General features: G+C 26.6%; 4 protein-coding genes across 5 annotated transcripts; 3 read left to right on the forward strand and 1 right to left on the reverse strand.

The window, feature by feature from the left end:
• The first annotated feature begins 231 nt into the window (after positions 1 to 231).
• On the forward strand, positions 232 to 3,103 carry LOC112694659 (adenylate cyclase-like). The gene is made up of 6 exons (XM_025570202.1): positions 232 to 451; positions 1,380 to 1,528; positions 1,593 to 1,772; positions 1,827 to 1,990; positions 2,083 to 2,182; positions 2,992 to 3,103. Exons 1-6 carry the CDS (start codon positions 389 to 391, stop codon positions 3,032 to 3,034), a joined length of 699 nt encoding a protein of 232 aa, XP_025425987.1. The 5' UTR covers positions 232 to 388; the 3' UTR covers positions 3,035 to 3,103.
• A 45-nt stretch (positions 3,104 to 3,148) lies between these two features.
• LOC112694658 (GPN-loop GTPase 3) lies at positions 3,149 to 4,640 on the reverse strand. The gene is made up of 5 exons (XM_025570200.1): positions 4,596 to 4,640; positions 4,096 to 4,292; positions 3,822 to 4,036; positions 3,633 to 3,738; positions 3,149 to 3,565 (listed from the first exon to the last, which is right to left on the reverse strand). Exons 1-5 carry the CDS (start codon positions 4,638 to 4,640, stop codon positions 3,283 to 3,285), a joined length of 846 nt encoding a protein of 281 aa, XP_025425985.1. The 3' UTR covers positions 3,149 to 3,282.
• A 6,606-nt stretch (positions 4,641 to 11,246) lies between these two features.
• On the forward strand, positions 11,247 to 18,296 carry LOC112694657 (nucleoporin p58/p45). The gene is made up of 10 exons (XM_025570199.1): positions 11,247 to 11,423; positions 11,682 to 11,890; positions 11,989 to 12,177; positions 15,444 to 15,491; positions 15,575 to 15,647; positions 15,805 to 15,979; positions 16,058 to 16,256; positions 16,323 to 16,550; positions 16,629 to 16,700; positions 18,127 to 18,296. The coding sequence occupies exons 1-10, from the start codon at positions 11,368 to 11,370 to the stop codon at positions 18,228 to 18,230; spliced, it is 1,353 nt and encodes a 450-aa protein (XP_025425984.1). The 5' UTR covers positions 11,247 to 11,367; the 3' UTR covers positions 18,231 to 18,296.
• A 4,249-nt stretch (positions 18,297 to 22,545) lies between these two features.
• LOC112694649 (cell division control protein 45 homolog) lies at positions 22,546 to 27,983 on the forward strand. 2 transcript variants are annotated; one of them, XM_025570190.1, is made up of 15 exons: positions 22,546 to 22,871; positions 23,735 to 23,806; positions 24,013 to 24,165; positions 24,226 to 24,363; positions 24,425 to 24,496; positions 24,557 to 24,760; positions 24,833 to 24,894; positions 25,085 to 25,288; positions 25,346 to 25,477; positions 25,617 to 25,684; positions 25,757 to 25,821; positions 25,885 to 25,940; positions 26,011 to 26,149; positions 26,925 to 27,124; positions 27,757 to 27,983. In XM_025570190.1, exons 2-15 carry the CDS (start codon positions 23,756 to 23,758, stop codon positions 27,896 to 27,898), a joined length of 1,686 nt encoding a protein of 561 aa, XP_025425975.1. In that variant the 5' UTR covers positions 22,546 to 22,871; positions 23,735 to 23,755; the 3' UTR covers positions 27,899 to 27,983. The 2 variants fall into 2 exon arrangements, with proteins under 2 accessions (XP_025425975.1, XP_025425974.1); XM_025570189.1 differs by having other exon boundaries at positions 22,547 to 22,871; positions 25,617 to 25,821.

Consider the following 27,983-nt stretch of genomic DNA (forward strand, 5'->3'; position numbering starts at 1 on the left):
TTGTAATTTTTAATGACCTTTTTTTAATTTTTGCTTTCTTTACTATGGCCCACTAGATTTTAAGCTTCTAAAAATTAGCGCTTTAGTTATTATGAGTTGCCCATCCTTAGCCTACACAACTTTACTGCATTTATTCAAAATGGTATGAATAATAAAATACAATTTAATAATATTATGTTAATAGTGCAAGTTAAACTCATTTTATTGATGGGGAATTTTGTTAAACGTGAATAATGATTCAACAACAGTAACCATAGAAACTTTTAAGCAATGAATCCAAATGATATGCCTAAGCCCTAAATGTTTATTCAAAGACAGTATAAAAAGAAAATACTTAATTGTAACTTAATATAGGTGTAAATAAGTTAATCATATATGCAATAAAAATATGGAATCATATTTAGATGAAGTAAACAATAACAATAGAAATATGGGTATAACAACATTATTGGTAGGTATACAGAAATTATTTCATAAAAAAAAATTAAATTTTAATAATCCAACAATGTAATTTGAAAATAAATTAAGATAATATATATGAATTAAAAAACTTATATTTCCTGTGTCTATCAAAGTAACTGAATTAAAGTTAAGCTAAATAGGTAATTTACAATTTGTATTAATCTAACTTAAGGATAATAATTAAAATCTTATATCTCAACTTATACTAACCTGCATAAAAAATTTAACACTAAATTAATGAATAGTATATTTAATTAATTACAATTAAAAGTTTAATAATTAATATGCATTAGTATTCATATAAATAACCTTCGAAAATTATATTTTATAGATTTATTCTTATTTTGTTATATCTAGTAGATACCTAACCTACTCAAACATAAAATTTAATTTTTAAATGTTATTTATAAGAATATGAATTCATATTAATTATTACATTTTTAATATAAGAAATATATTATAGCCATTTTATACTTTAAATAAAATTATAACTGTAATCTTCAAAAACTTTATTTTTACAAGATAATTGATTTTATAATAAACCGATAAGCTGTTACGTGGTCCATTATGAAGTTTACCAACTTTTATATTAAAAAATATAACAATCAGCAACTATTTTGTATATTATCAAACCAAGAACAGAAGTATTTTTTTAATATATATATACAATTTTTAACACAATATGTTAAATAATATGATGATATTTCATAACTATTCAATTTATTATTTAATTAAAATTTGTTTTTACCAAAATACTATTTAATTTATTTTGAAAATCATATTCAATATTTTTCATTTAAAAATGGTTTTACAAATGCAATAAATGTTACTAATTTTAAATATAAAATCTAAATATTAACTATAAATTACAATTTATAAGTAATTAATATATTCTATACTATCTTTTCAATTATAAGGAGGATACAGTCAAAAATAGAAATTTGGATCAAATCACTTCATTGAAATTACAGGCACCCATGTCAGTAAACCGTTTGTGTATGTTGGGTACATACGTACCAAATTTAGTAGAGCTTGATTTAACGGATAGTTTTCTTCCATCATTCAGGTAATTACAAATATTACAAGATAAACTGAAGAAATTTTATTTACAACACAATATTTCTATACAGAGATTTTGCGTTTAAACTTAATAATTTAAAAGTCCTAAAAGTAGCTTCCTGTAATCTTAAATCATTGGATGGAATTTGGAATATACCGAATGTAGAAGTGTTGTATGCCCCAGACAATGATATTAATGACTTAATGCTATGCTCTACACTGATTAAACTTGTTAATTTGGATCTATCTAAGTATAAATTATATTAGTTTGTCTATTTAAGATTTTAACTAAGCCAATTTTGTAGGAATAAAATAATGAATTTGACACGACTACATTTTTTAAATTTTTGTGAACATTTACGCTGTTTATCTTTAACTGGATGCCCAGTAGCAAAAATTGAAAATTTTGAGAAAAATATACGTGAAATTTTACCAAATCTGGAACAATTTAATGGAAATCAAACAGCAGGTGAGTAAAAAAATGTATTTAAATTATTTTAGTTATATTAACAATAACTAAGTATATTTATATTTTTAAATATTGGTGATTTGAATAAAAAGAAATTGAAAATGTAAAACCCAAACTAACCATCCAATCAATTGTATGTGGCAATATAACTGCTGCCTTGCGAAGTAAAAAAGCAAATCATAAAGGAAACAGGTAACTAGAAACATACAGAATATTTATAATTTATAAGTTATTACTAGAGCCTGAATTTATATGCATTTGCATATTTGTACTAAGTGTATGCACGTCTATGGAGGTTTGAAATGACAACGATTCATATCACACTGAATTTAAACACCAAATTTTATATTGCATTTTATATTATATTTTGCATATTTCAAGGGTTATTGCATATTTGTTCATAAATGCATATAACACCTATATTTAATGGGTTTTTAATAAATTATCTATTTAATTTACAGTAAATTCTGTAATCTCCTCGAATAGAGCACGAATTGAGATGATAGGTATTAAGTTTCAGAATATTATTTTAAAAGATTGGTATTTTTTTTAAGTTTTCTATTAGTTTTTTAACAGTAGGTAACTTCAAACGATCTAAAATATTTATTTTTAGTTTTTTTTTTTATTTATATTCTCGTATTTAAGTTTCCTAAAAGTTTTAGATTGATTTAAATTATTTGAAACATAAATCAGTGGATATTATAATTTTTTTTTGTTTTTAATAAAATAATTAGAATTTTATTTGGTATAAAAGTGTGGTTTTCAAAATAAAAAATCACATTTTATAAATTGTAACATAATGCATATAATTTTATATTTAGCCACTTTTTCTTTGCATATTTGTATCATATTTGACACTTTATAAATGTATATAAATCTGGGTTCTAGTTATTACTTATATAATAAATTTTAAATGAGAACTAGTAATTCTGAAGTCAACAGAGAAAAAGTCTTTAAAATTACATTAAAAATCTTTTCATAATACAAATATATCTTTACAGAAAACATAGTTTGGAGGCAGAAACAAACATTCTAAGTCAATAAAAAGAATATGAAATAGAATATAAAAAACTTCAAAAATATATTGTTAGTAAACATACCTACTTATGATTAAATAATATTTATATATTATAATTACTTATAAATAAATATATAAAATACAGTAATTATAACATATTCAGTCTTTTACTATCAATAGTTAGGCAAACTTACAATAATATAAATTAAATATTAAGTAATATTATCAATTTTATTAATACGATGATAAAAAAAAAAAAGCTTATTGAAATATTTTAATCAAAATTTTCCACACCTCCCGCATTATCATCTGAATCTTGTTGATCAAAATCAGTCATACGAACATCTTGATCTTCACCATACTGAATCATTGTATTAATAGTAAGTTGTAAATCAGCAATGCTGTTCTCATCTTTAATATTTAAAGGCACAAATTGTACAAGGCTATAATCTTCAATCAACTGGCCAATACATTTAGTTAAATACCGGTATTTTTTTCCCCAACTAGTATTATTTTTAACATCAGATAGCAATGCACGAGGATCTGGTTCTAAATAACTAAATTTTAACTTTTTATAACAAACAATTTAAATAATCAAACAAAAAGTATTTAAAAAAATGTTACCTATCCAAATGCTTTCTGGCTGATTTACTAAGTAAATCCATTTTTGATAGAACATTAATATGAGGCAATTCTAAATTTATCATAACCGATAATGCAGCCATTGTTCCTATAATTTATTAATATTAATTACATTTAAATGACATAAATATATAACCATGTGCATTGACACTAAATAAAAATAAATATTACCAGAGATAAACTTAGGCCCATCAACCATAAACTGAGAATCAACCAGCATAACTGAACATACATTGAATCCCCAATTTTGAAGTAATTCAGCCAATTGTTTTACAGTCTTCATATGAGTATACAATTCTATTTGTCCGGGTAAATCAAAAAGAATATAATCATCATCATCATCACCCAACTGTTCTTTAAGCCAATCTTGGTTTTCCATTAAATACCTGTGCAACAAATAATTTTTGTTAAAAATAAAATTTTTATTATGTAATAATTCACTTACTCCATGCAAAATACCAATCCTCCATTGGGCCCAAAATGCAAAATTTCATCTTCCATAGCATCATCAATATGAATTAATTCGCGTATGTCAATGGTTGGTGTATAATCAAAACGTTCAGCAGCTGGATCCAAATTAACTACCATCACTGAATTTCTTTCATTTTCAAAGTGTTGTGCTACAGCAGAACAATATGTGGACTAAACAAAATTTCAAAGGTTAAATTATAAATATTTAAAATAAAAATTGAATATTTATCAATGAAATACAGAATTTACCAATCTAATAATGTAGTAACTTATATTTGTAAGCAAATATGCAACTAATTGTATTTTAAACAATTAAATTACGAATAATAGTGAATAAATGACTGAACCAAGTTTGTTATGAACATATAATGATGGATAGACATGTATTAATAAAATAATAAATTAAAAGTAAGTTTATAGTTGATTATTAAAAATCTGTTAAATTAGTAAATCCAGTTAATTTTACAACAATACCTTTCCACAGCCAGCAGGTCCCATAACCATTTGAGCGTATCTCATTGTTTATTTACTTTTTTTTTTTTTTTGTATAACTCACGATTCAGCAAACCAACAAGGTATAATATAAAATTATAATTTAACTTCAAATGATACTTAACATGTAACAATATAAACGTGTGACTGAAAAACGTACAAGCATGATTTTAATATGTAATCGGTATCATAATTCCATGATAAAATAAATTAATTTTATCATGCATAATTCATTATATGAAATTGATAAGACCATGCCAATCACGAAATAGACATATATATATGACGGCATTGTTAATATTATTATAAAATCTAGATTTTTTTAATTCATACAGCTGCATTTATTATTGAAATAACCTTTCAAATAAAAGTGAATCTATAAAATATAAATAAATAGGTAGGTTAGGTTAGCTAAATCATTGAATTTTTTTTTAATTTAAAATAGTGGGCATTTACCATACTGGATTATTGTTTAACACAATATTTATATTCATATTTTATGGTAACACTAGTCATCCTAACCGCGAGTGGAGCGTCTAAACACAGGAATGCACCTTAAGCATTCTGCGCATGCGCGTAATTTATCCACCACTATCATAATGTTTGGCTGTTACATACAGTTACTCAATAGGCTGTTATCAATATATCATAACAAATCACTATAAAGGCCCCCATACACGGTCAATCTTGCATTACAATCAACGTGATTGACAGTCGAGACTAATCATTGACTGACGATTGATAACTTCCATACACAATCAATCAAGAATGACAATCTTTCAATTTTTTTTGTCAGTTCAAAAGTTGTGCTGTGTACATTAATTTATTTTTTTATATACCTATATTTATTTATAGATATTTTTATAAATATTTTTGAGTTTGTCAATTTATTAAAATGGATAAAGATGCACTTATTGGTATTACCATTTATCTCGCGTGTGATGATTCAAAGAAGCCCAAAAATAGAGAGAAAAGATTCTGGGTTAAAGAATGGTTGACGAAAAAAAACTCATTCTCTGATCATAATTTACGACAAACAAAACTCGACTGCTCCACACAATTCGACTAGATCGACTGATAAATTGTACATTCATAGACACACAACGTCAATCATGAATGTCAATCATCTTGACTGATGATAAAAATTCAAACATGTTTGAATTTCATCAGTCATAAAATTTGACTGTCAGTCATTATCAGTCATATATATATATATACGGTCAGTCATGAATGTCAATCATGTTGATTGTATTTCAAAACTGACCGTGTATGGGAGCCTTAATACCATAATATTATTATAATAATATGAGTTATGAATTCAACTATTCAAAATTTAACTACATACTTCCTATGTAAATAATATATTGTCATTTTATTTTAGTTGTTAAATAATAATGTTCAGTTTCGTTATAATTTTTTTTTGTAGTAGTATATTATTGAGATGTTTAGTTTCAACTCGAGTGTGATGTACTATGTATACATTATATTTTTTCATACGTATTTTATAGTTACTACGTAATTACAATTTACATTTATGTAAATATTACATTTACATTTACAACCACAAACAAATTAATAGAAGTAATATGATGAACCACGTGCAAATCGCTGTTTTCAGCAACCAAATGTATCCAACCATCCAGTTTATACGCTTCGCTTATATTTGTTACTATCATTTACTTTGTCTATGTTGATGTTAAATTAAAAAGTGTTAAATAAAATATCAGTAATACCGTAATAAGTATTTTTGATAAAGTTATTAATCTAACTCTAAAATCCTTACATCCTAATATTGTGCAACCATGTCGAACTCACAATTCGGTACACTACACTAGTTGGTTTTAATATTTCATAGTTGTACTTACTATTAACTTAATATTACTTACTATTAACTTATTATTACTAGCTGAATTACCCGTCGTTGCCGGGTTTAAGTATATAAATGTATGTAACCTACCAAGATTAAATTTTGTTAAATCTATTGAAATTTAAATTAATTAAGATTTTTGAAATAATATTTTATACATATTAATTTAGTTTTTAAGATAATGATTATTATCATAACCTATTCGATAAGTTATAGCTTATGTTGAACCTCCTTAAGGAGTCATTATTTATTTTAAGTTTTAATCTAATGTGAGCTTTGTCTTAATGATAATTGAGGAACTTCTATTAATAAATTGTACTCAAATTGAACTACATACTATAGGTTACAGGGATTATTCTAAGGATTTTTATCAACTACGCATTTTGTTTAAATAAGCCTATCAAAATAGAACTATGGTCTCAAAATATACTGTCAAATTGTAGTTGAAAATTATAAAATGTGTAGCTTCTATGTGAAGTAATTTAAAATGTAATGTATTTAAAAGATATAAAACAATTTACATTTGTGTTCAAAGTATTTTTTCAATATTTTTTAATAAATTTCTTTTTTACTTTGTTTATAAATCATAATGTAATGTATAAAATAACACTAAACAACATTGAATTAAAAATCAATTACGCATATGTTTATTATCAAGTGCGCATCTACCTTTTCTAAATACGCAAAATAAGTCCAACTGCATTTTAGAATAAACTCTATTAGGTTATTATTATATGATAACTTTTTGAACTTTTTCAAGCAGACTGCATGGGCAATGCCCATTGGGCATATCATAAACCTAAACGTCTTGCTGCCTTCGTCAGCCTGACCAATTCGATATGCTAACTGGTCAGTGAAAACTGTTAAAAACAAGAACCTACTTCATCAGTAAAAATATATTAAGTAAATTTTTTACTATAGGATTTGTCTAACAGGTTTAGCGAATTCATGAGGGTAGCTAAGAATTTCCAAGTAAGGTGTTATGAAAAAGACAGCCTTAATCGAAAAATGTACCATATTTGTCTACAATAATATTTATATTTTAAAAACTGATTTATGTTTGATTATTACATTCATCTTAATCGATGACGTGTAATACTTATTTCACGTATTGCATCTTCTATTGACATTAATATATCACGATGTATATTCATAACTGTCAAATCAGATAGACGATTTTTACCATTAGTAGGTAGGTAAATACTTCGTAAATATGATTTCAAACATCGAAGTGTTTAAAAGGATGTCGAAACGAAAACGAAGTCGCTGGGTGCAGATGTGACCGGCAAAGTATCTAATATAATTAAAAATAATGGTTGTAATTATGTAAATAGTTGGGAATACCTATATCTTCATTGCAATTATTTAATGCTTCTATTGTGTTGGATCTTTCCTTTTTTTATTTGTTAATACTATATTATGAATTCACTCATTGGAGTTATTTCATATACATCAATATCTGATTGATATGTTTATAGAAGATCTTTAAATTTAATTTTGTTAAATTTGTTGAAGTTAGACATAATTCCTTATTGTTTTTGTAGATTATTTTTATTATACTTTAATAATGTATAGTATACAGTGTATACTATATAGTAGTAGACTTGTCTATGGCTATTAGCGTCAACTGTCATGGCGTTGCATTATGTTATAGTTTTTAGATATTTTGCAAGTGTAATTTTCTTTGTAATAAATAATTATGTTTTCTTTTTATAATGAATTAATATCTTTAATTAATCAATAAAATTCACTTGGATTTATTAAACCTCGTACATATACGCAACTAGAGGGGGCGTTATAGTGTTTTTAGCACTCCTGAGTTCAAATGTAGCACTCCTGTTTTTTTTTCAGATGTATATAATCTATAGTAATTACAGTTAACTATATTTGGTATACCATTTAACTTTATTTTCAGCATTTTCAGTACCCCCAATATTTGGAGTCTGTTTGAAGACTAGCTGAACACTCTAACCTAACCTATGGCCTCGTACCATATTATAGGCCATCAAAAGGTCAAATGCTAAAAAATGTACAATGATAAGGGGTCTTAAGATTTTGACTTGCACATGGATCTCGAGTAGTTCAGTTACGGTACTGTTAGTAACAATCTATGATTCATCAATCTTTCATTAAAATTATTAATGAAAAGAATCAAACATGGTATGTGGTGGAAAATAATTTTCCAAAATTTGGGATCAATTACCAAAAATAGGACAAAAACAATAAACAGGTATATTTGAAAAAATTTGAAACGTTCAAATTTAAATTAATCTTCACTTCTACACTTATTAGGGTGCATCAAAGTGTAAAAAGAGCAGTTGCTCCAGTTGGCAAAACATTGAAAGGCAACAAAAAAATCAATAATACCTATTGTTTTAATTATAATAAAATAATATTGAGTTAAATAAATATTATGTAGTTTTTACACTACCTAGTCAGAAACTCATAATATCAAAATTATATAAATACATACCTACCTAACATTGAAATTTTAATTAAAAATTAATTTGGTGTAAGAAAAACGGTATAAAATTAAAATAACTGGTTGTCAATCTACATATTTCATACTTTAATGTTACTGAAAAAGGGGAAGTAAATTGATGTTTACTTCCATACTATACATTGTCCCTAAATATGGATTATGCTGCCAAGTGTCTATAGACCATTTATATTATTCAAGTACAAAGAAACACCATTGTTCAAATAGTGAAGTATGTTTGGCTTTTCGAATTTTGATTAAAATATGCAGTAGTACTGAATAACATTTACATTTTAAAATTCTTGAATTTTGTTTTGATAAATTATAATGTATAGTTATATTATAATAATAGTATATACAGAGAAATACATTAGTATGATATGTACATAATTTAATTTGTGATTTAATCTGCCATTTTTAATTATAATATTCAAATAAAACCCGTTAAAAGTCAAGTTTATCTCCAAATTTATAAAAAATTGAAATGTTAATAATTATTTAAAATTCATATGTACTATAATAATAATTATCTCAACAAATAATTATATTTATAAAGTATTTAAAAAACTATAAACATATAATTTACTAGCTGAATTACCCGTCTTTGCCGGGTTTAAGTATATAAATGTATGTAACCTGCCAAGATTAAATTTTGTTAAATCTATTGAAATTTAATTAATTAAGATTTTTGATATAATATTTGAAATAATATTTTATCCATATTAATTTAGTTTTTAAGATAATGATTATTATCATAACCTATTCGATAAGTTATAACTTACAACTACCTGAACCTCTCTATAGTTTGGTATTCTGTTGAATACATATAGCATCTCACTTCTCCGAATATTTTACCTTTTGTCAATAAGTTCATGGACTTGCAATTATATCATGTCGATCATATGATCTTTGACCGGGAAGTAAGAGCTCTTTTATCTCGTCCCAGCGAGGATTACATGTAAAAGTAATAAAAAGGTCAGGACGACCGTAATGTCTAACGTAGGTCATAGCATCTTGTGTTCTTTCGTGCATGTACCTTGGCCCACCAGTAAAAGTTGACGGGAGTATAACCATTTGGCCTAACTGATTAGATTCTATGTCTCGTCGTCCAATCGCATATTTTAAATGAATATAACTATCTGCACGCAATTTGACTTGGTTGTTTTTGATGTAATTTAGTCTTTCAGTTTCAATTTTGGCGTATTTATCTACCAAAGATTGACTGAAAAGAGAACGATAATTAATTAAATAGTTGTCTTCCCCTTCTCTGACCATTATTCTATATGAGTAAAAACTTGATGCAGAGACAGTTTTTTTTAAGCGGTAACTTGGTTTTTGGATCGCGTTGTGGTATACTGATTGCATACCCATCATCCCCACAACAAAACATTAAAGGATACTGCAGTGTGTCGTATGCTCGATGTATCTCACTGATACGGTGAAGTGAGTTACTTCGGTTTTCGAGGATGATGTCTCTTCGATCAAACTTCTTCTGGTGGTTTTTTTTCTGCATGTATAACAACTTTAAATGACTCTGAAGGAGGTATTTTATGGATGGTAAATTGTAATGATCAATTGTAAATTATGCGGTGGCATGCCTAGTAAATCCAATGAGTTTAAAAACTGTGTTGGATAATTTACAACTTCAGTAGCATCGCAAACTGTATCTAGATTTGTATGACACCAAGTTTTCTGGTAACAAATTTTGTATCTTGAGATTCAATTCGTTGACCTCCACATTTTTTGCTACTAAAATTGCTCTTTCTGCCAGCCACTCATGATTTGTGTATTGTCTGTGTACACTGGGACATATCTGGTCAATGAGAGCATCTTGCGAATAAATGATTGTGCAGAAATCGTTCGGTAATTTATACATCCCGTTTCATCTGTAGTAACTTTCCCATCTCCAATATCTAACAATTGTTTTGAGAATCTTTTGCACGCAGCTTTTTTTGATTGAATCGAAATCGTTCGCTATCTATCTTTATATATATTTCGACCATGAATTGTTGACAAAGCTTATGCATCGTAAAATAACTTAGTCCTGATCGCGTCTAATCATCAACCGATATGCATAATAATTTTTTGAACTAACATTCTTATTTGTTTCATCTTTTTGTTTAATGTTTAAACTTTTTAATTATTATTATAATACGGGAAATTTATTTTTCTAAGGCTGCCACAACCAATCTCCCGAAATTCAATTTTGGTGATAGCTCGTTGTTATCAAAATCGGGAGAACTGTACCAGCCCCACCACGAGGCGCGAATTCCGTTTTATGTTGTCAGTTGTTATTTGTTATCAAATTAATAATTAAGTTTTCGAAGTTTATATTTAAACTCTTCGGTAGTTCAATACTTCGATTTAATTTATTATAATTACAATTCCATATTTTACAAGTCTGAAACATGTCTATGTTTAATTTAAGTGGTAATCAACCCAACAACACTGGAAATTCTGCGACGTAAGTAAATCCAAAATTTAACAATTCGTTTAATTCTACCTATATAACTCTTAATATTATGTATATACTATTATTTTAGTCGGACTTTTCGGAAAATTTAATTTATAAAATATTATGAGAATAAAAATCATACAGCAATTGTATTTTGGTTTTTTTTTTTTTTTTTTATTATTATTTGAAGTACCTATATTTTAGTCATATATGAAAATCTTGTTAAATAACCAACTTTCTACATAATTATAAAACTAATTTAAATAGTCCTCAATTTGGCTTTGGATCATCTATGGGAAGTTGGACAGCACCATCATCAGTATCAACAACTACTTCTAATTTTGGTACCTTAGGTGCCACCAGTATTAAGCCAAATACCAATACCCCATTTTCTTCATTTGGTAATTTAGGGGCTTCTACAACATCTTTATCATTTGGAACTGCAACTACCTTAGCTACAACCACTGCCAAACCAGGTAATTGTTAATTTCTTAATTTATATTTATTCTTATTTTTTATGTTTGATATTTTTTAATAGAAAATATATTTTAATGATTATACCATATTTATTTAGGTTTTTCACTTGGTAGTAATGCTACAGCAAATGCTCCATTAAATCTTTCTTTTGGTGCCTCTACATCTACAGCTGGTACATCTCCATTTTCACTTGGAACTGCATTAAATACTAAAACTACTACATCTACCACTGGAATACAATTAACATTAGGAAATACTGTTAATGTAACTACTTCAGCTGCTACTGGTTCGTTAAATTTGAATTATAATAAAAATATATAAATATAAAATAATTTTCCTTCTTTTAGTATATCTAATACAGAAAGTAATCATCCAGAAACCTTCAAATGTTTGGTAGCATGCATATATCATATATAATTTTTTTAAACTTCCATTTCTGAAATATTCTTATGCACGATTTATGCATAGTGAATTGTAAAGTAAATTTATTTAACATATTGTACTAAACATAAAAAAAAAAGTTTAAAATTAATCTGTCCAAATTTAGCCCATATTCTAAATCTTAGGCTGATATTAATGATAGATACTCCTCATGAATATCAAGTACAGTAAAACCTTGACTATATGGGGTAAAAGTAGAAATTACACTGATATATGAAAACCATGGTTAATCGAGATTTTTTTAACACATTTTAATTTTAATTGTTTATCATTATATTTTATTTGACTATATTATATAAATATATATTATTATGTTTTTAAATTATCACGGATTGACATTTTAAGTAATCTTTGTTTTTTGCAGTTTGAAATTATTTTTCTTACTTCACTTCTAATTTTTTTTTTAATACATGTTGTCAACACAAAATCAACATTTTCCTTCTCACTGAAATTCAAGATGATATCAACTACTTCCTTAAGTCTATTTATAACATAGCCCATTTATTGTTTTATTAAATAAATATTATTTAATACTGCTTATTATTGTGTCTATTTCTTTACTTTTGGTACATATACATTTTGCAAGAATGAGCATGGTTAATTGAGACAATATTATTCGAGGTTGTACTGTATTAGTTTTTGCTGACAGTAAAAATATTTTTTTTTCTTTTTGGTATTTAGCTCTTAAAGTTGGGTTTTTCAAGCCTAGTTATTTATAATGTTTTACTTGTTCAAGCAGCTTGTTCCCTGTTTGGATATTTATTTTACAGATTCCTTCTTCTTTTTGGTACATCATAACTTAAGTTTTTTGCTAGTTGATAATCAACTATGATATTTTTGGAAGCATCTCATAATTTCTTCCAGTATTTTTTCCAAATCATACTCATTATTTTTTAGTAGTGCAAATCATTAGCAAATCTTAAGAAGGATATTATTTATCCTTGGAATTTTTATACTTTCTTCTCATTTTTGTTCACTAATTGACGACCCCACTTTTTATTTATAATTTATTCTACACCAGCCCTTCCCGGTTTTTTATCACCAGAATAGATAACATGGTAGTCATCTGCCCAGAAATCACTGTTTCTGACAATTTCCTGATCATCTAACATGGCTCACCCCTAGTATGTTTATGTCTAATCTCTTCATTTCTAGTTCAATATTCTTTAATTTGCTAGTATTTAGTATAGACCTAATTTTCCATGTCCCAATATTTTTCAATAGATTTCGCTTACTGACAACCTGAGAAGCCATGAAACTTCCCTTGCCGGCTCTGACATTTTCAAGTATATCTGTTGCTGTTACTTTTAAACCTTCTTCTACTTGATCGATATTGCTTTACAAAGAATTATAATGAGGTAGGTTCCCTCTCCTTCCACATCGCTGTTGATAAGCCAGTACTTGAAATAACTTCAAGCTGACATCATCAATTCCTTCCATTGCCATTAGTTCCAATTGTGGTCTTTTTCTTGGGATAAGCATTTCATAAATGTCTGTATATTTGTTGGACAATATTTCGGGATATGGCCGTGTCTTTGATAGATGTAGTATCTGGATACTTAATCATATGGCTGTAAAATCTGCAGTATGGTATTCCAATAAGGAATTGTTTATTCACTATTATTTTATAAATTGCCGGATCCACTTCTATTAACCAAGATACCACTCTTGACGATAATTATCCTAAAGGTGATCTTGTAGTGAGGGCGTTGTATTAGTCATTAGAGGTATCTCTGAGTTTTAAATTTCTATGTAGGAGATCATAAATTAATTCTTTTGCAGTATGTTTGTTGTCGACATTGTAAATTAATACCTTTGATTATATTGTTGTCATAGTTTATATTTGAATCCGCTGGTTTTATACAAATGTTTCTTATTTTTTTTAATGGTATTTCTTATCAGTATCTTGGGTGTTGGATTTCTTTTTAGTGTATCTGCATAGGAAGTCTTGCTCTCAGGGTTTTTTATTATAAATCCTGGTTCTATTTGTTTGCTTTTGGCTCTTTCTATGAATTTTTTAGAACGAGGTCTATTATTTCTCTTATTTATTACTTTGGTAAATTGCTCTTTTTCTCCATCGGTATTTAGCCTTTTTCTCTCTCTCTTTTAGTCTAGACGATATTGGTAGAAGTATTTTCTTATTAATATTTTTCTTTGGTTGATTTTGTAAAGCATTTTTAATGTCTCTTTTATAATTATCTTGAATAATAGAGAATAATTTATTTATTTATTTAAGAGTTTATCTTATATTGATTTATCTACTTTCGGAATTTGGAGTAATATTTTGTGGATCTCTTCCAATTGTTTAATGCAGTGCTTCTCAACCTTTTTCAAACTGCCCTCCTCCAAGAAGCAAAATGTATTTCAATGCTCCCCCCATCACTTCATTAAAATTAAAATTAAAATAGTATACATGAAATGTTTATAATTGAATAATAAATAATATATGTATGTATATATATATATATAATTGTAAAATTTATGTTTTAATATAATTTTAAAGGATAATTTAAATGTTTCGAAATGTATTGATCAGTGAGATGGTTGTGCTTGGTGATTCAAAACCAATTTTTTTACGTTTGATTCAAAGTTTGTGAGATGAAGGTGTAAATCTCCTCTTATAACCAATATCGAGTCGATTTATTTTTTTTCGATATTAGATAATAACGCACTGCCTCTGGTATATGTAGTTTATATTTCATAATCACAAATTTATTTTAGAAATCGATAAACGGTAAACAATTACAGATAAATCTTAGTGCATTGCTTTGAACAGAAAAAAATTTCACTGCCCCCTTATCGCCCAAAACGAGCTCACCGCCTACTGGGGGGCAATATCGCCTCTGTTGAGAAGCACTGGTTTAATGGAATCTTCTAGTTATTTTATTGGATCATAATTATTCTGTTCTCCTTCCGAAGTTGTTAATTCTCTTTGTATCTTTAATAAAAGTGTTAATAAGAAATAAAGTAAAATCAGTTATCAATTTAGATTTATTTCATTATTTACTATACAAATAAATAAACAGATATTGAATTTCTTCAAATAACTCCTTAAATAGATATCATTCATTATAAATAGTTTAATTAATGTAAATTAATTATATTTTTCAGTTTCTCGTGGTCTTGGTGGTCTAGATACAACTTCAAATTTAAACCAAAGTACAGTTTCAATATAAACATTTTTTAACTTAATTTTAAATAATGTATGCTTATTTCATGATGGTTTATTTTATGTATATTAGCTCAAAATAAAGTTGTGCCAGCACTCGAAATGTCCTTGCCTAATGAAATTTCACAATTAGTTAATCATTTAAAGTAAGTATTTAATCCATAAACATCAATATTGAACTTATAAAAAATATTTTCTATCCCTTAAATTTAAAGTTGTATGTAACTGAATTTATTTATTTAAATAATTTATATTGTAAATTTAAAATGTATTAAAATGTTATGTATAATAATTTTATTTCAGAGATTTTCTTAAGCAACAGAAAACTATGAGCACTGAATTGGCTCGTATGTCCTCCAAAGGTTCGAATGAAGTTGCTGGTGATATTACTACATGCCAAAAAAATTTACAGTTTATTGAACACAATTTAAATAAACAAAAAGTTTCAGTTGAGAAGTTAAAATATGAAACTAATAAAGTAATACTTTTTATATGATAGTTATTTATTAAAATCATTACTTTTTAAGCTATTAATATAATTTATATTTTTACTTAGTGTTTACAAGACTTTGAAATTGCACAACGTAATCATGATCATCCAGCAATGGTTCAAAATGATATGGAATCTAATATCAAGTACTTTACTGAGCTTGTAAAATCCTTACAAGAAAAGGGAAATGTATTGAAAAATGAAATTGAAAATACTCAACAATATTTAGCAACATTACCTTATAATAACAATGTTACTGTGGATGGTATTTTATTATTAGAATTATGTATATGTATTTTATTTTGTTTCTATATGGATTTTGTTTTTTTAGAACTTAGAAGAATTGGAGAAATGTATTATAAAAATGTAATAGCATTAGCTGGTTATTTGCACGGTATACACAATGAAGTTCAGGTATTAAAAGCAAGACATTTGTCATTTAGAAGAGAGATATTAAATGATCATACAAATATTTTCCAAATAAATCAGAATTCAAATTCCTCTAGATTTTTCACATCTTGTCCAGATACTACTGGACCTAATCCCTTTTCAGGATTAAGTAAGCTTCAAGTACAAAATATATAATTTAAAATTGGTTTCTTGTATCTATTTGAATAATATAATTATATTTTATTAGATATAACTGCTTCAGCTGCACTAAACTTAGGAACATTTGGATTAGATCATTCTAGTGTTCATCAAATTCAAGGTATGTATGAAAAAATTCATTACAAATATTCAAATGAATATAGTTTTTATTAAACATTATTTCATAATTTTAAGTTCACATTACTTATAATTATTTTATTGTTCACTTAATAACTTTAACCAGATGATTTTATACTGAATACATTGCTGTAACTAGACTACTTGAGACCTGTGTGCAAATCAAAATCTTGATGCCTTTTATCATACATTTTTTAATAGCAACTGCAAATTAATTTTTATAGTGGAGAAGGATTTTTTAAATTTAAAAGTCTTAATAAAATTTGATACTAAATACCTGAATCAATATGATAGTTTATCATTGAAATAAATAGTTTACTCTAAATCATTATACCAAAGGAATATTAAAAAATGTAACATAGTTATTTTCTACCTTATATTACATATATACAGTATGTAAATTAATTGGAAAATCAATAGTTATTACTCCTAATATAATACAGATATTGAAGTTCCGTTTTTTTAACCTAATATGTGACTTATAGTCAGGACTGGCACTACAAATTGCGGGGCCCCATGCAAAATTGTTGAAATAAAATAATACACAACAATTAATATTTAATATATACTCTTTATTTTTTAGTTATATATATAAAATAAATGTATACAATAAAATAATATATTATATTATTTATTATTGATTATATATTTTAGAACGATTTTTTTTTTTTGACTTTTCGCTAGGATCTATAGTTTAAAATATTATATTTTTATTAATAATGTAATATTTTCTAAATTATAATATTTATTCAGTAATGATTTGTTTTCCGCGGGGTCCTGTGCAGGTGCACCGATTGCACTGCCGTTGAGCCGGCCCTGCTTATAGTCCATCTTTTACCACGGTTAAAAAAATCCAAAATTCAAAAAAATTTTAGAATATTTATAATCATTAAAAATATGTTATACAAAATAAAATAAATAAATAAATATTAAATTTTTTTTAAAACAACTAGTACACATTATTTTTATAATATATTGATATTTTCATACTAGTTATTGGACCTGTTAAGGCCCATTTCCTGTGTGCAAGACACACTCTGTACACCAGGTTTTTACAGCATTGACTAAATATTTAATTCCTTTATATGTTTTTGCTTTTCTATTCCTCAAAAAACTCTAAATCATATTTGCTATACTTCATTTATAGGATAAAAGAAATAATCTATTATTTGTATGGGATCCATATATATTAGTATAAAAATTCTAATGCATAAAATGAATATGTTTAAGCTTTTATGCATTAGTAATATTTTATAAATATTATTAAATCAAACCAATATAATTGTTTACAACTTTTACTTAAAACCAATGTAAAATTTATAAATATTTAAATACATTTTGTTTAATTTTCCCATAAGCTGGAATTTATATTATCACTATTAACTGAAAAATTATCATACATTTTTCAGATACATGTGTACAGTTAAACTTGGGGAATAGCTCATTCTATGGATTGAACACTCAACCAAATAATACAACACAATTCCAGGGATTCTTTACAAGCAACAAATAACCGTCATTATTTTTCTTAAATGCAAATAAACTACATTAAATAATAAAAATATTATAATTAAAATTACTTTTTGTAAGTTTTTAAATAAATTTAAATGCTACTTTAACTGCTAGCATACATCAAACTATCAATAAACATTTTTTTTAAAAGGTTAATTAATTATATTTTATGTTATATACTTTTATACAAAAAATACATAGATTAGTTATTCGCATTAAATCAAATATTAACACAATCATACGACCTTGTTACCAAAATATCAATAATCTAATTTTCAATTTAAAAAGTTTTTGTATTACACTAATTACTAAAAGCACAGGAGTAGATGTTAAGAGTATAAAGTAATGAAAACTGGCATTTTGTTTTGATAAATTTGTTTAATCTGGATATAAGTATCCTGAGGCTTGAGCCTTGCAAAACCTTTAGTTGCTTTTACCCAGTAGTAATAGTAGTAGTAACTTAGTGCCAAGGATTTTCTATAAGTAAAAAACAATTTACCAATTTTAGTATTTGATCTTCGAACAAAAAATTGCCGATTTTTTAAAATTTCTTAGAGTGGGACATTTGCCATAGTCTGCCTTCTCCCCTAAATTACGCCCCTGGAGTGAAACAATGTATATATTAGTTTTATAGTGAATGAGTGTTAACCATTAATATGCTTTTCTAAAAAAAAAATAACTAAAATATACAAAAAAAACCACAAATATGAACTCACTATGTTATCGAACACAATATTAGTTCACCTAGCTATAAATAGAAAACATAAAAAAAGTATACTATTTCTATAAATTCTTGTCCATAGTTATAACATTGCATATAAAATAATTTTTGGAAAATGTTATGTTGTTAAAGTTATTCTCAATACATAAACATTAAAAACTTAAATATTTTTAAAGATAATAATTCGGATTTTGAAAGCTCAATGGAAAATTATACCAAATTTATAGGATTATTAAATTCCTGTGAAAGTCCGCAGTCATTGCCTCGAAATAGGTGGCTAAACCAAATAACTACAGCTGAATTAAAAAAAAAAAAAATTTCCAAAAAACCATGGGTATGCAAATTTTGAAAACCACTTAAAAAATTATAGCAAATTGCAAAATTCCTGTGAAGGTTTGGAGCCGCTAGCCTGATTTGTTTGTTACTGACTAAATTTAATTACAGAAAATCGTTAAATTAATATTACAGGCAACGGAAGTATTACCGAATCGCTTATCTAGTAAAAAAAAACGATCGTTAACAAAAGCCTTAAGGCGGTCCACACGACTGGTGTACTAGGCCAATATTTGTCACTGGTGACAACACGCCAGCCGCATAGGAGAGTTCACAAGTATTCATTGGCTGTCAGTGGCGTAACCAAGGGGAGGCTAAGGGGGCTATAGCCTCCCTCATGGGCCGTGTTTATATGTATAATGTATCTTGACTATTTAATAGAATCAATGCTCGTTTTAATCAAAGGCTTATTGATGTTATGCCACTTGAAGGACTTATTCCGGCCAATTTAAATATGTATGACGATAAAAATATTATAAAAGCTGCTAAAATATATGTCCAAGATTTCCATGATGATACCTCATCTACAATCAGAGCTGACCTATTCATATGGAGGCAACAATGGAGTCAAAATACTATTCCAAAACCGAATTCTGCTCTTGATTCACTCTCTCATCGCACCAATCTTCGACCTAACATTAAAATACTTTTACAATTATTCGCCACGTTACCAGTTACCTCTTTCACTCCGGAAAGAACGTTTTCAGCACTTAATCGCTTAAAAATTTTTTTAAGAAGCACCATGTCGAAAACAGACTGAATGGATTAGCTATGGCTAATATAAATAAAAAAGAGCAATTCCATGAAAGTGAAATAATAACTGAATTTGAACGAAATTCGCCTAAGAGAATGCAGCTGTCAGAGTGGAGCAAGTGACTGAACACTGAAACCAAAATTATTATTATTATTATAAATTATATATTAATAAATATTTTTAAAACTATACTAAAATGCTACTACTAAATTGCGTTTAGAAACTTGGTGGTAGATGGTGGGGGGGTTAAGGGTGAATTCTCATATCCTTTCTTACCTTACTTATCCAAAAAAAGTGGTTAGCCCCCCATTTAAAAATTCTGGCTACGCCACTGTTGGCTGTCACCCGTGAATTATACTTTTAAACACGATTAAAGACATACGTATATCTTTAATCGTGCTTTTAACCAATAAATACAATAAATAATACAATCTAATAATTTAAAATAGTTTTATTTTGTACTTTACAGTTTTGCCAGGCGCCGTCATATTTGTCCCACTTATAATTTAAAACATTGTTCTCGTATTTAATTAAATTATGTCTGAGTCTATGATTAAAAAACTTTATTTTACATTTTAATCATTTCACATAGATTTATCCCTAGTTTACTTCATTTTAGCTTCATTTTCATATTAGGTTTTTTCATTTTTGAGACACTTTAATAATAATTGTAGATTGTACGAAATGTTTTATAACATAGGTAATAAAAAAATGGATTTAAATGTATACTACCTACATCAGTAGCTTGTCGCTACAGTCTATAACACTATTATGCTAATGATATATTAAAATTTAAGAAATTATAAGTCATGGATAACATTCTGTTATGAACACGAAATCGAAAAAAAATAAATATCGATTTCTGAAACCGAAATTGAAAAAAATGAATATTAATATTCATAATCAAAAACAAAATTGCAAAAAATAAATATCAATATTTAAGATCAAAATCGAAATTAAAAAATACTAATATCAATAATCAAAATTGAAAATAAAATCTAAATTTTTTATTTCGATTTCAAGCCCTGATTTTTATTAGTATTAAAATTTGGGAACTTAAGTTATTGCTCCCTTATTTATTTAATTCTATCACTTGTTGCCTAAGCTCTTCTTGATGGTAATATATGAGACAAATATGGTAAAATAAAATATTTTTATTTTATTTATTGAAGCCCTTTTTTACATAGTGTGTACACTTTTACATTATTTTATGATGGCAACATGTACGATTAAGACATTTAATAAATACAATTAATTAGAACATGAAAACAGAAAAATTAAAACTTAAAAAGAAAGTCCACATTAGCGTTCAATATTAATCTATTAAGTGGTTTATTGCCAAATAAGTGGTAGCACGAGGAACATAAAATGGAGCATTTGTATCTAGTGAGTGTCTATGGCATTCTAAAATACATATATGCGCGAAACAAGTTCATTGGAATCAATTTTGCCGTCCTTTAATAAATTTAATACCAGTAGTTCGTCTATGCTTCACTAAAGATAAGAGGCCAAGTGCATTAGCAACAGGTGAGTAATTATGAGATGAACAGGAAATTTTTAAGAAATAATTAGCAAATCGAAATATCTTGTTTTGAACTCTTTGAATTTGCCGTATATTCAAGCCCGGATTATGATAATATGAGGCCCAAAGCTAAACAATTTTAAGGGCCCATAATCATAATCAAAATATTGGTGATCCACACATAAATATATTTGAGACAAAAAAAAATATTGTATTTTAATTTATAAATTTATTTCTTGCTTTTTTAAATATAAAAATAAAAATGTTATTTGTATAAATAATTTGTTCCTGCTTTTTGGGAAGCAAACCCTTTAATTATATCATCTGTAGTAATTACCTCCAAAACATCACTCTCTGAACACAAAACCATAAAATTATTTTAATTTTTTTGAAAACTACTCGTTCTATACACGTTTTTTTATACGAGCTATAAAAGAGTTAAAAAAAACGAAAAAACCTACTATCCACCATAGGCCCACTATTGTTTGATATTCGTTGTGGGTCCGTGGCCATGGCCCCTCCCTTTAATTCGGGCTTGTTTATATTACTAGTTGTATGTAGATCCCACGCAGTACAACCATAGGTACTCCAGAATTGGACGAAAATATGAAGGTTAAAGTATGAAATATGTAATAGATTTAAAAAAAAAAAAAATAGAAATTGAATCAAGGTTTTTAAATTAAGATGAAGAGAAAATATGATTACAGCTACGTATCACGCTGTGATTACCAGCTGCTGTCTGCTATACAAATATCTGCGCACATTGAAACTTTGTTCTTATCAACTACTAATAATTCACTAATTGCAATCGACAAATATTAATTCAAATCAATCAATTAAAAACAAGATTCTAATAACGAATATATTTTTCTTAAATTAGTTTTTAATTAAAAAAAAATTAAAAGCTATTTTAGTTTAAAATCTTCGATACAAAATATTTAAGGTTATACCGCGAATTTGTGCATTTTTCTTTTTGTTATTGTTATTATCGATTATAGCTAGTTGTTGTCAGTTGCATAGTTTAGTTAATTTTGTATTATTTATCGAAAATAGTATTTTATTTATATCCCAAAGTACGAAAATAATGTTATTGTTTTTAATTCAGTGAGGTAGTTGTAATCCTAATTTAATTATTAATACTAATATTACATTTTGGATGGACGTAGTAATTTTGTGAGTGGATGTGAATGAACGATGCTGTTACTGAATATCATCCATAGAAATAAAGACGAATGTTTTCTATTAATACTGGCTCTTTTGCTGTATTACGTGATGATATTTTTAGAAGAAACTGAGAAAAATCGTTAAAAAGGTAATTGCGATTTGAATTTTCTCATGGAAAATCAATGGGAAATTCATTATTATTTATTATTTCTTAACTTTTAGCTAAGTTTAAATTTAAAGCCAATAGGTGTAATAAAATACATACCTAGACTATAAATTTGATTATAATTACTTGGTTAGCACTTTGAATTAGATTTAGTAATATTTAAATTTCTAATTAAATAATGATATTGGTACAGATTTAAAGTTCTTAAAAATTCTTTCAAGTATTGTAATATTACATTCAGTTAGTTAAAAAAAAATGTATCGTTCTGCAAGCATAGCAAGTTGCTTTGTTAAGCATGTTTTGTCAAAAGAGCTCGTATACAATTTCAGCCCTAGGGCCCATAGGTGCTTAATCCGGCCTTGACACGTGAACTATAAAAAAAAAAAATATAGGTACACAAGGTGTGAAGATTGTTTTATGATGATCAGGAAATCTGAATTGTAAGGCATCCCTCCTTTTATCTTGAGCCATTTCGACCACTGATTACATTCATTTGGTATACAGTACATACATTTATATCTGTGTAAATATTTATAGTTTAACTAAAAGATTAAATTTAGAAATATCTTAAAAGCTTATATGTTGTATATGATCTTAAGTTTTTATTTTGAAAACAAATAAATAGCATTGACTATTTAATTATAAATAATTATTATTACTATTTAATTATTATTTATTTTTTTTGACTATTATTAGTGTTGGCTAATTTGATCATTTGAAATTTATTATTAAATATTTTATGTGAAATAATTTTTATTTAATGTATTTATAAACTCTATTAACATTTCAAACATAAATTAAAAATCAGTAAAAAAATATTATTTTATTATTTAAAATATTTTTAGGATTTTGCCAACCATTCAAATATGTTTGTTGAGGATTTAGTCAAAGGATTTTATGATATAATTTCAAAAACTGTAAGTAGTTTATAAAAATATATATTTTATATAACTTTATATTTTTAATTGTTTTATTTATTTATTTTTATGATAGATTTCTTATAAAAAGTCATATTTCTATAAAACATAATTCAAATAATTAAACTCTAAATAAATATATTGGTGTTTTTAAATTACAATTGATTAATCCATTTTATTATTAATATTTAATTTATTTATTGTAGAAAATACTTATATTAGTGAACTATGACGTGGATGCAATATGTGCTGTAAAAATACTGAAATGTATTTTACGTTTTGACAATATAATTTATGTGCTTGTACCAGTTAAGACTGTGACAGAATTAAAAAAAGCATTTGAAGAGCAAAAAGTTGACGTAAGCTAGTAATTTTCCATTTTTTTTAAATATTTACAAGTGTAAATTACATTTTTTTAGGTAAAACATATAGTGTTAATAAATTGTGGAGGTACATTAGATATCATAGAATTATTAGAACCAGATGAAGATATTATTTTTTTCATTGTTGACAGTCATAGACCTACAGATATATGTAATATTTATAGTAGTTCTCAGGTAATTGATTTTTTTTTGTATGTTTTTTAAACAAGTACTTTAATAAATTATAAAATTTCAGATAAGATTATTGACTCCTCCTGATGATGATGAAAACATACCAAACTTTGAAGAAATATTTAATGAAACTGAAGTAATTATTTGTGACTTTACAGTATAAAGTTTTATTTATAACTAAGTATGTATTGTTTAGTCATCAGATGAAGATGTTAATTCAGATGAACTCGATGAAATTGAGCCTGATAATGAAAATGTTAATAGTGTTGAAGAACAACAAAACAAAAGAAGAAAACTTGATCAAAGTATATTAGTTAAACGAAGAGAAAGAAGAAGATGGGAAGAAAACAGAAAAAAATTGTTATTTGATTATACTCAGTTTTCATATTATGGGCGTTCGGTTTGTTTATTTAAATTGTATTCCAAATTAGTCTGCTACAGTGCTACTACACATGTGCTCTTTAACTTATAGGCTGCAATGATGATGTTTGATCTTGCATGGAAATTGCATAGAGAATCTGTTGATTTATTATGGTAAATATTTTATTTTGTCATAATTTTTTAATTTTAAAGGTATAATTTGTTTTTTTGTTAATTTAATATGATGATTTTCTTAGAACTTCCGTCATACTTACTGCATAGAATTATTTGTAATGACAGCTGTAGCAAAACAATACTTAAAAAAAATGTTATTTATAATATAAATGAATCTTATATCTATCAGGTGGGGCATTGTTGGAGTAACCGAACAATACATATTAGGAAAAACAGAACGTATGCGTTATTTAAAAGAAGTAGAATTGATAGCTGGTCATATTGGTCGTATTTGTGATTCTACAATTAATCATGATGATGAGAATATGTCTCAGTCATCATTGGTGAAACCTTCAAATACGTCTACCCATCTACGAATTGAATCTGAAAAAGAGTAAGACTTCTTTTGCAAAAAAGGAATTGAAATGACTAAAATATCACACATTTTCAGTCTATTATTAGCATTATACAGACATTGGACAATTGAATGTAGTCTTCGGTATTCAATGTTCACAGCAGTATCTTTAAAACTCTGGACAATCAAAGGCGAAAAAAGACTGAAACAAATTCTAGCAGAAATGGGGTAAATTCTTTGTTTTGAAAATCTATGTACTGAATTGTTCAATATATTTTATTATATTGTTCTATACTTTAACTATATATACTATTTTATAAATAGTAAAACTATATAAATGTAAACTCTATCATATTTTTACTTTTAGATTACCACTTGCTGAAAGTCGTCAAATGTACCATTCAATGGATTTAAGTTTACGTAAAGAGTTTTATGGTATGATGGAAAAAATTTCCAGTACACATAATTTATTACAAATGACTTATCCTTCATTTATGTTACACCAAGGATTTAAAACGAGGTACCAATGTGCTGACTATGTTTATTCTATGGTAGCTTCACTAGAAACTAATGTAAGTTTCTTGAGTGCTTATTATTAAATTTTATTCTTTTTTAAATATTATTTATTCTTATAGTCTCGTGAAAATTCTTCTATTCAATGTTTTTATAATACAATGGATTCATTATCTCGGTAAGTGGTAAAAATAAATGTATGAAAAAATTTAATACTACATAAAAAATAATTATTTATGTTGTACTAGATCAAAAAAAGATTTATTAGATCAAGGAATAGAAAAAGCCAAATGGATATTGACCAACATGTTTAGGCATGTTCAAGCTGCATTGGACATGAGACAAGTGATATTAGCTGGACCATTTTACTATTTAATCATACAAGAGGTATATACTACTACAGTACCATGTATAATTATACTGTTAAGGCCTGGTGCACACTTGCGTATTTTTAACGTGCGGCGCCCCTGCGATGCTGCACGTGCGGTTAGAAATACTAATAATAACATGAAACGGTGCGCACGATGTTGCGGCGACGTACATCCCCGTGCGTGTAGTTTGTATTTTATTTTAGTTTGTAGGTTCCTGCCACGCCACAAGTTCACCGGACACGCGTTATCAACCGCAACTCCGGCAAATATACTTTGTCATCAATCGTGCCATTATCACAGGCGTTTTTTCACGCACGGTAAAATTGTTAAATAACATTTAAGTCACAGCTAGCATTTCCAATGGAGGTATGATCTAAAGACTTAATCGTATCAGTTATTTTGTCTGCAAGTTTGTTAAACGATTGAATACTCATACGAAAGTAGTTTAAAAACTTATCTGGATTTTCTCGTTAACCCGAAAACAAAGTAATAAAGCCACCTCTAGTTAGCTTATCATCGATGTAAGAATGTACCCAGTAACGTCTTTTTTTTTTAAAACAAATTTTTTGTATACAATGTATGCGAAAATCGCAAGTTTTTTTTTTTTGATAGACCTCTATCGCCAACAAAAAAACTAATACGAATGATGGCATCGTTACGTAGCTGGCCTAACGTTATGTATACAGCCTCGCAGCAGTGCCGCACATTAATTAACGCAAGTGTGCATCTAGACAAATTGTTAAAAACTGTTAATTATTTTACCTTTTATTATTATTAAATTTATTGCCTAGGGTACCCTACATTCTCAGCACTATTCCAATCCTCACTGCTTAATTATGTTAGCATCATTTGCTCTAAGAGCTCAAGTCGCTTCTTCGCGTAAAACCAAAGCTACTCGTTTACCATTAATTGCTTCAGCCACCCTTGATTCAGAACAAGACACTTGTTTAATCGTTGGTATTCCTCCTATCACAGAAACAATGCCTCGGAGGTAAGATTTTAATTGTATTTAATTTTTTTTAACTCTTATTGTCATTGATATAACTATGAGAAAAAACATTCTGTGTTATGCTACCAAGATAATTACAATAACAAAAATTTTTTAATTATTAAAAATAAACTGAATTCATTTATGATTTGATGGATTTACAAATTTGTTTACATTTAAATATAATTTGTAGTATATTTAATTTAAATTAATACTATTTAAGTATTAGACAATTGAATATTGTGAATATAGGAGTAATTCTTATTTTCCATTAAAACTAGATAAACAAAAATTAAATACTTTTAGAGTTGACAATACTTACACATAAGTAATTTTTTATTAATGAGTAATGAATCAGTGTAAAAGAACAAATGAAATAAAATATATTTAATACATTTCTTTAAGTAAAAATAATAAAAAAATTCATAAAAACTGATGAGTAATTTCATCATTTTAGAACAATTAAATTATAATAACTATCTATGTATATAATAAAAAAAAATTCAATGTGTATTCAACTTTTTACAAGATTCAAAAATAAACTTTATTTTTTATAATTATCAATTATTGAATAATATAATTACATCATATAAATAGTTTTTTATCTTACGTGTAATACCGTTAAAATGTTCTAGTTTTTTCGGAAAAGCATTTGAACAAGTTGCTAACAACACTAATATTGAAGTTTCATTGGATTACTTTGATTCATCTATCGCAAAAATGCCAATTAAAGATCGACCGAAGTTTTTTGATGCTCTGACAGCATTACTTAGTTGACAATAGTCATTGTCATTATATTATACTTAATTATTTAAATTTAACATAATGTAAATTAATAATAAATGTTTGTTTTTAATTATAA

Source organism: Sipha flava, unplaced genomic scaffold, assembly GCF_003268045.1.
Source record: "Sipha flava isolate LNK unplaced genomic scaffold, YSA_version1 131_pilon_pilon, whole genome shotgun sequence".
NCBI lineage: Eukaryota > Metazoa > Arthropoda > Insecta > Hemiptera > Aphididae > Sipha > Sipha flava.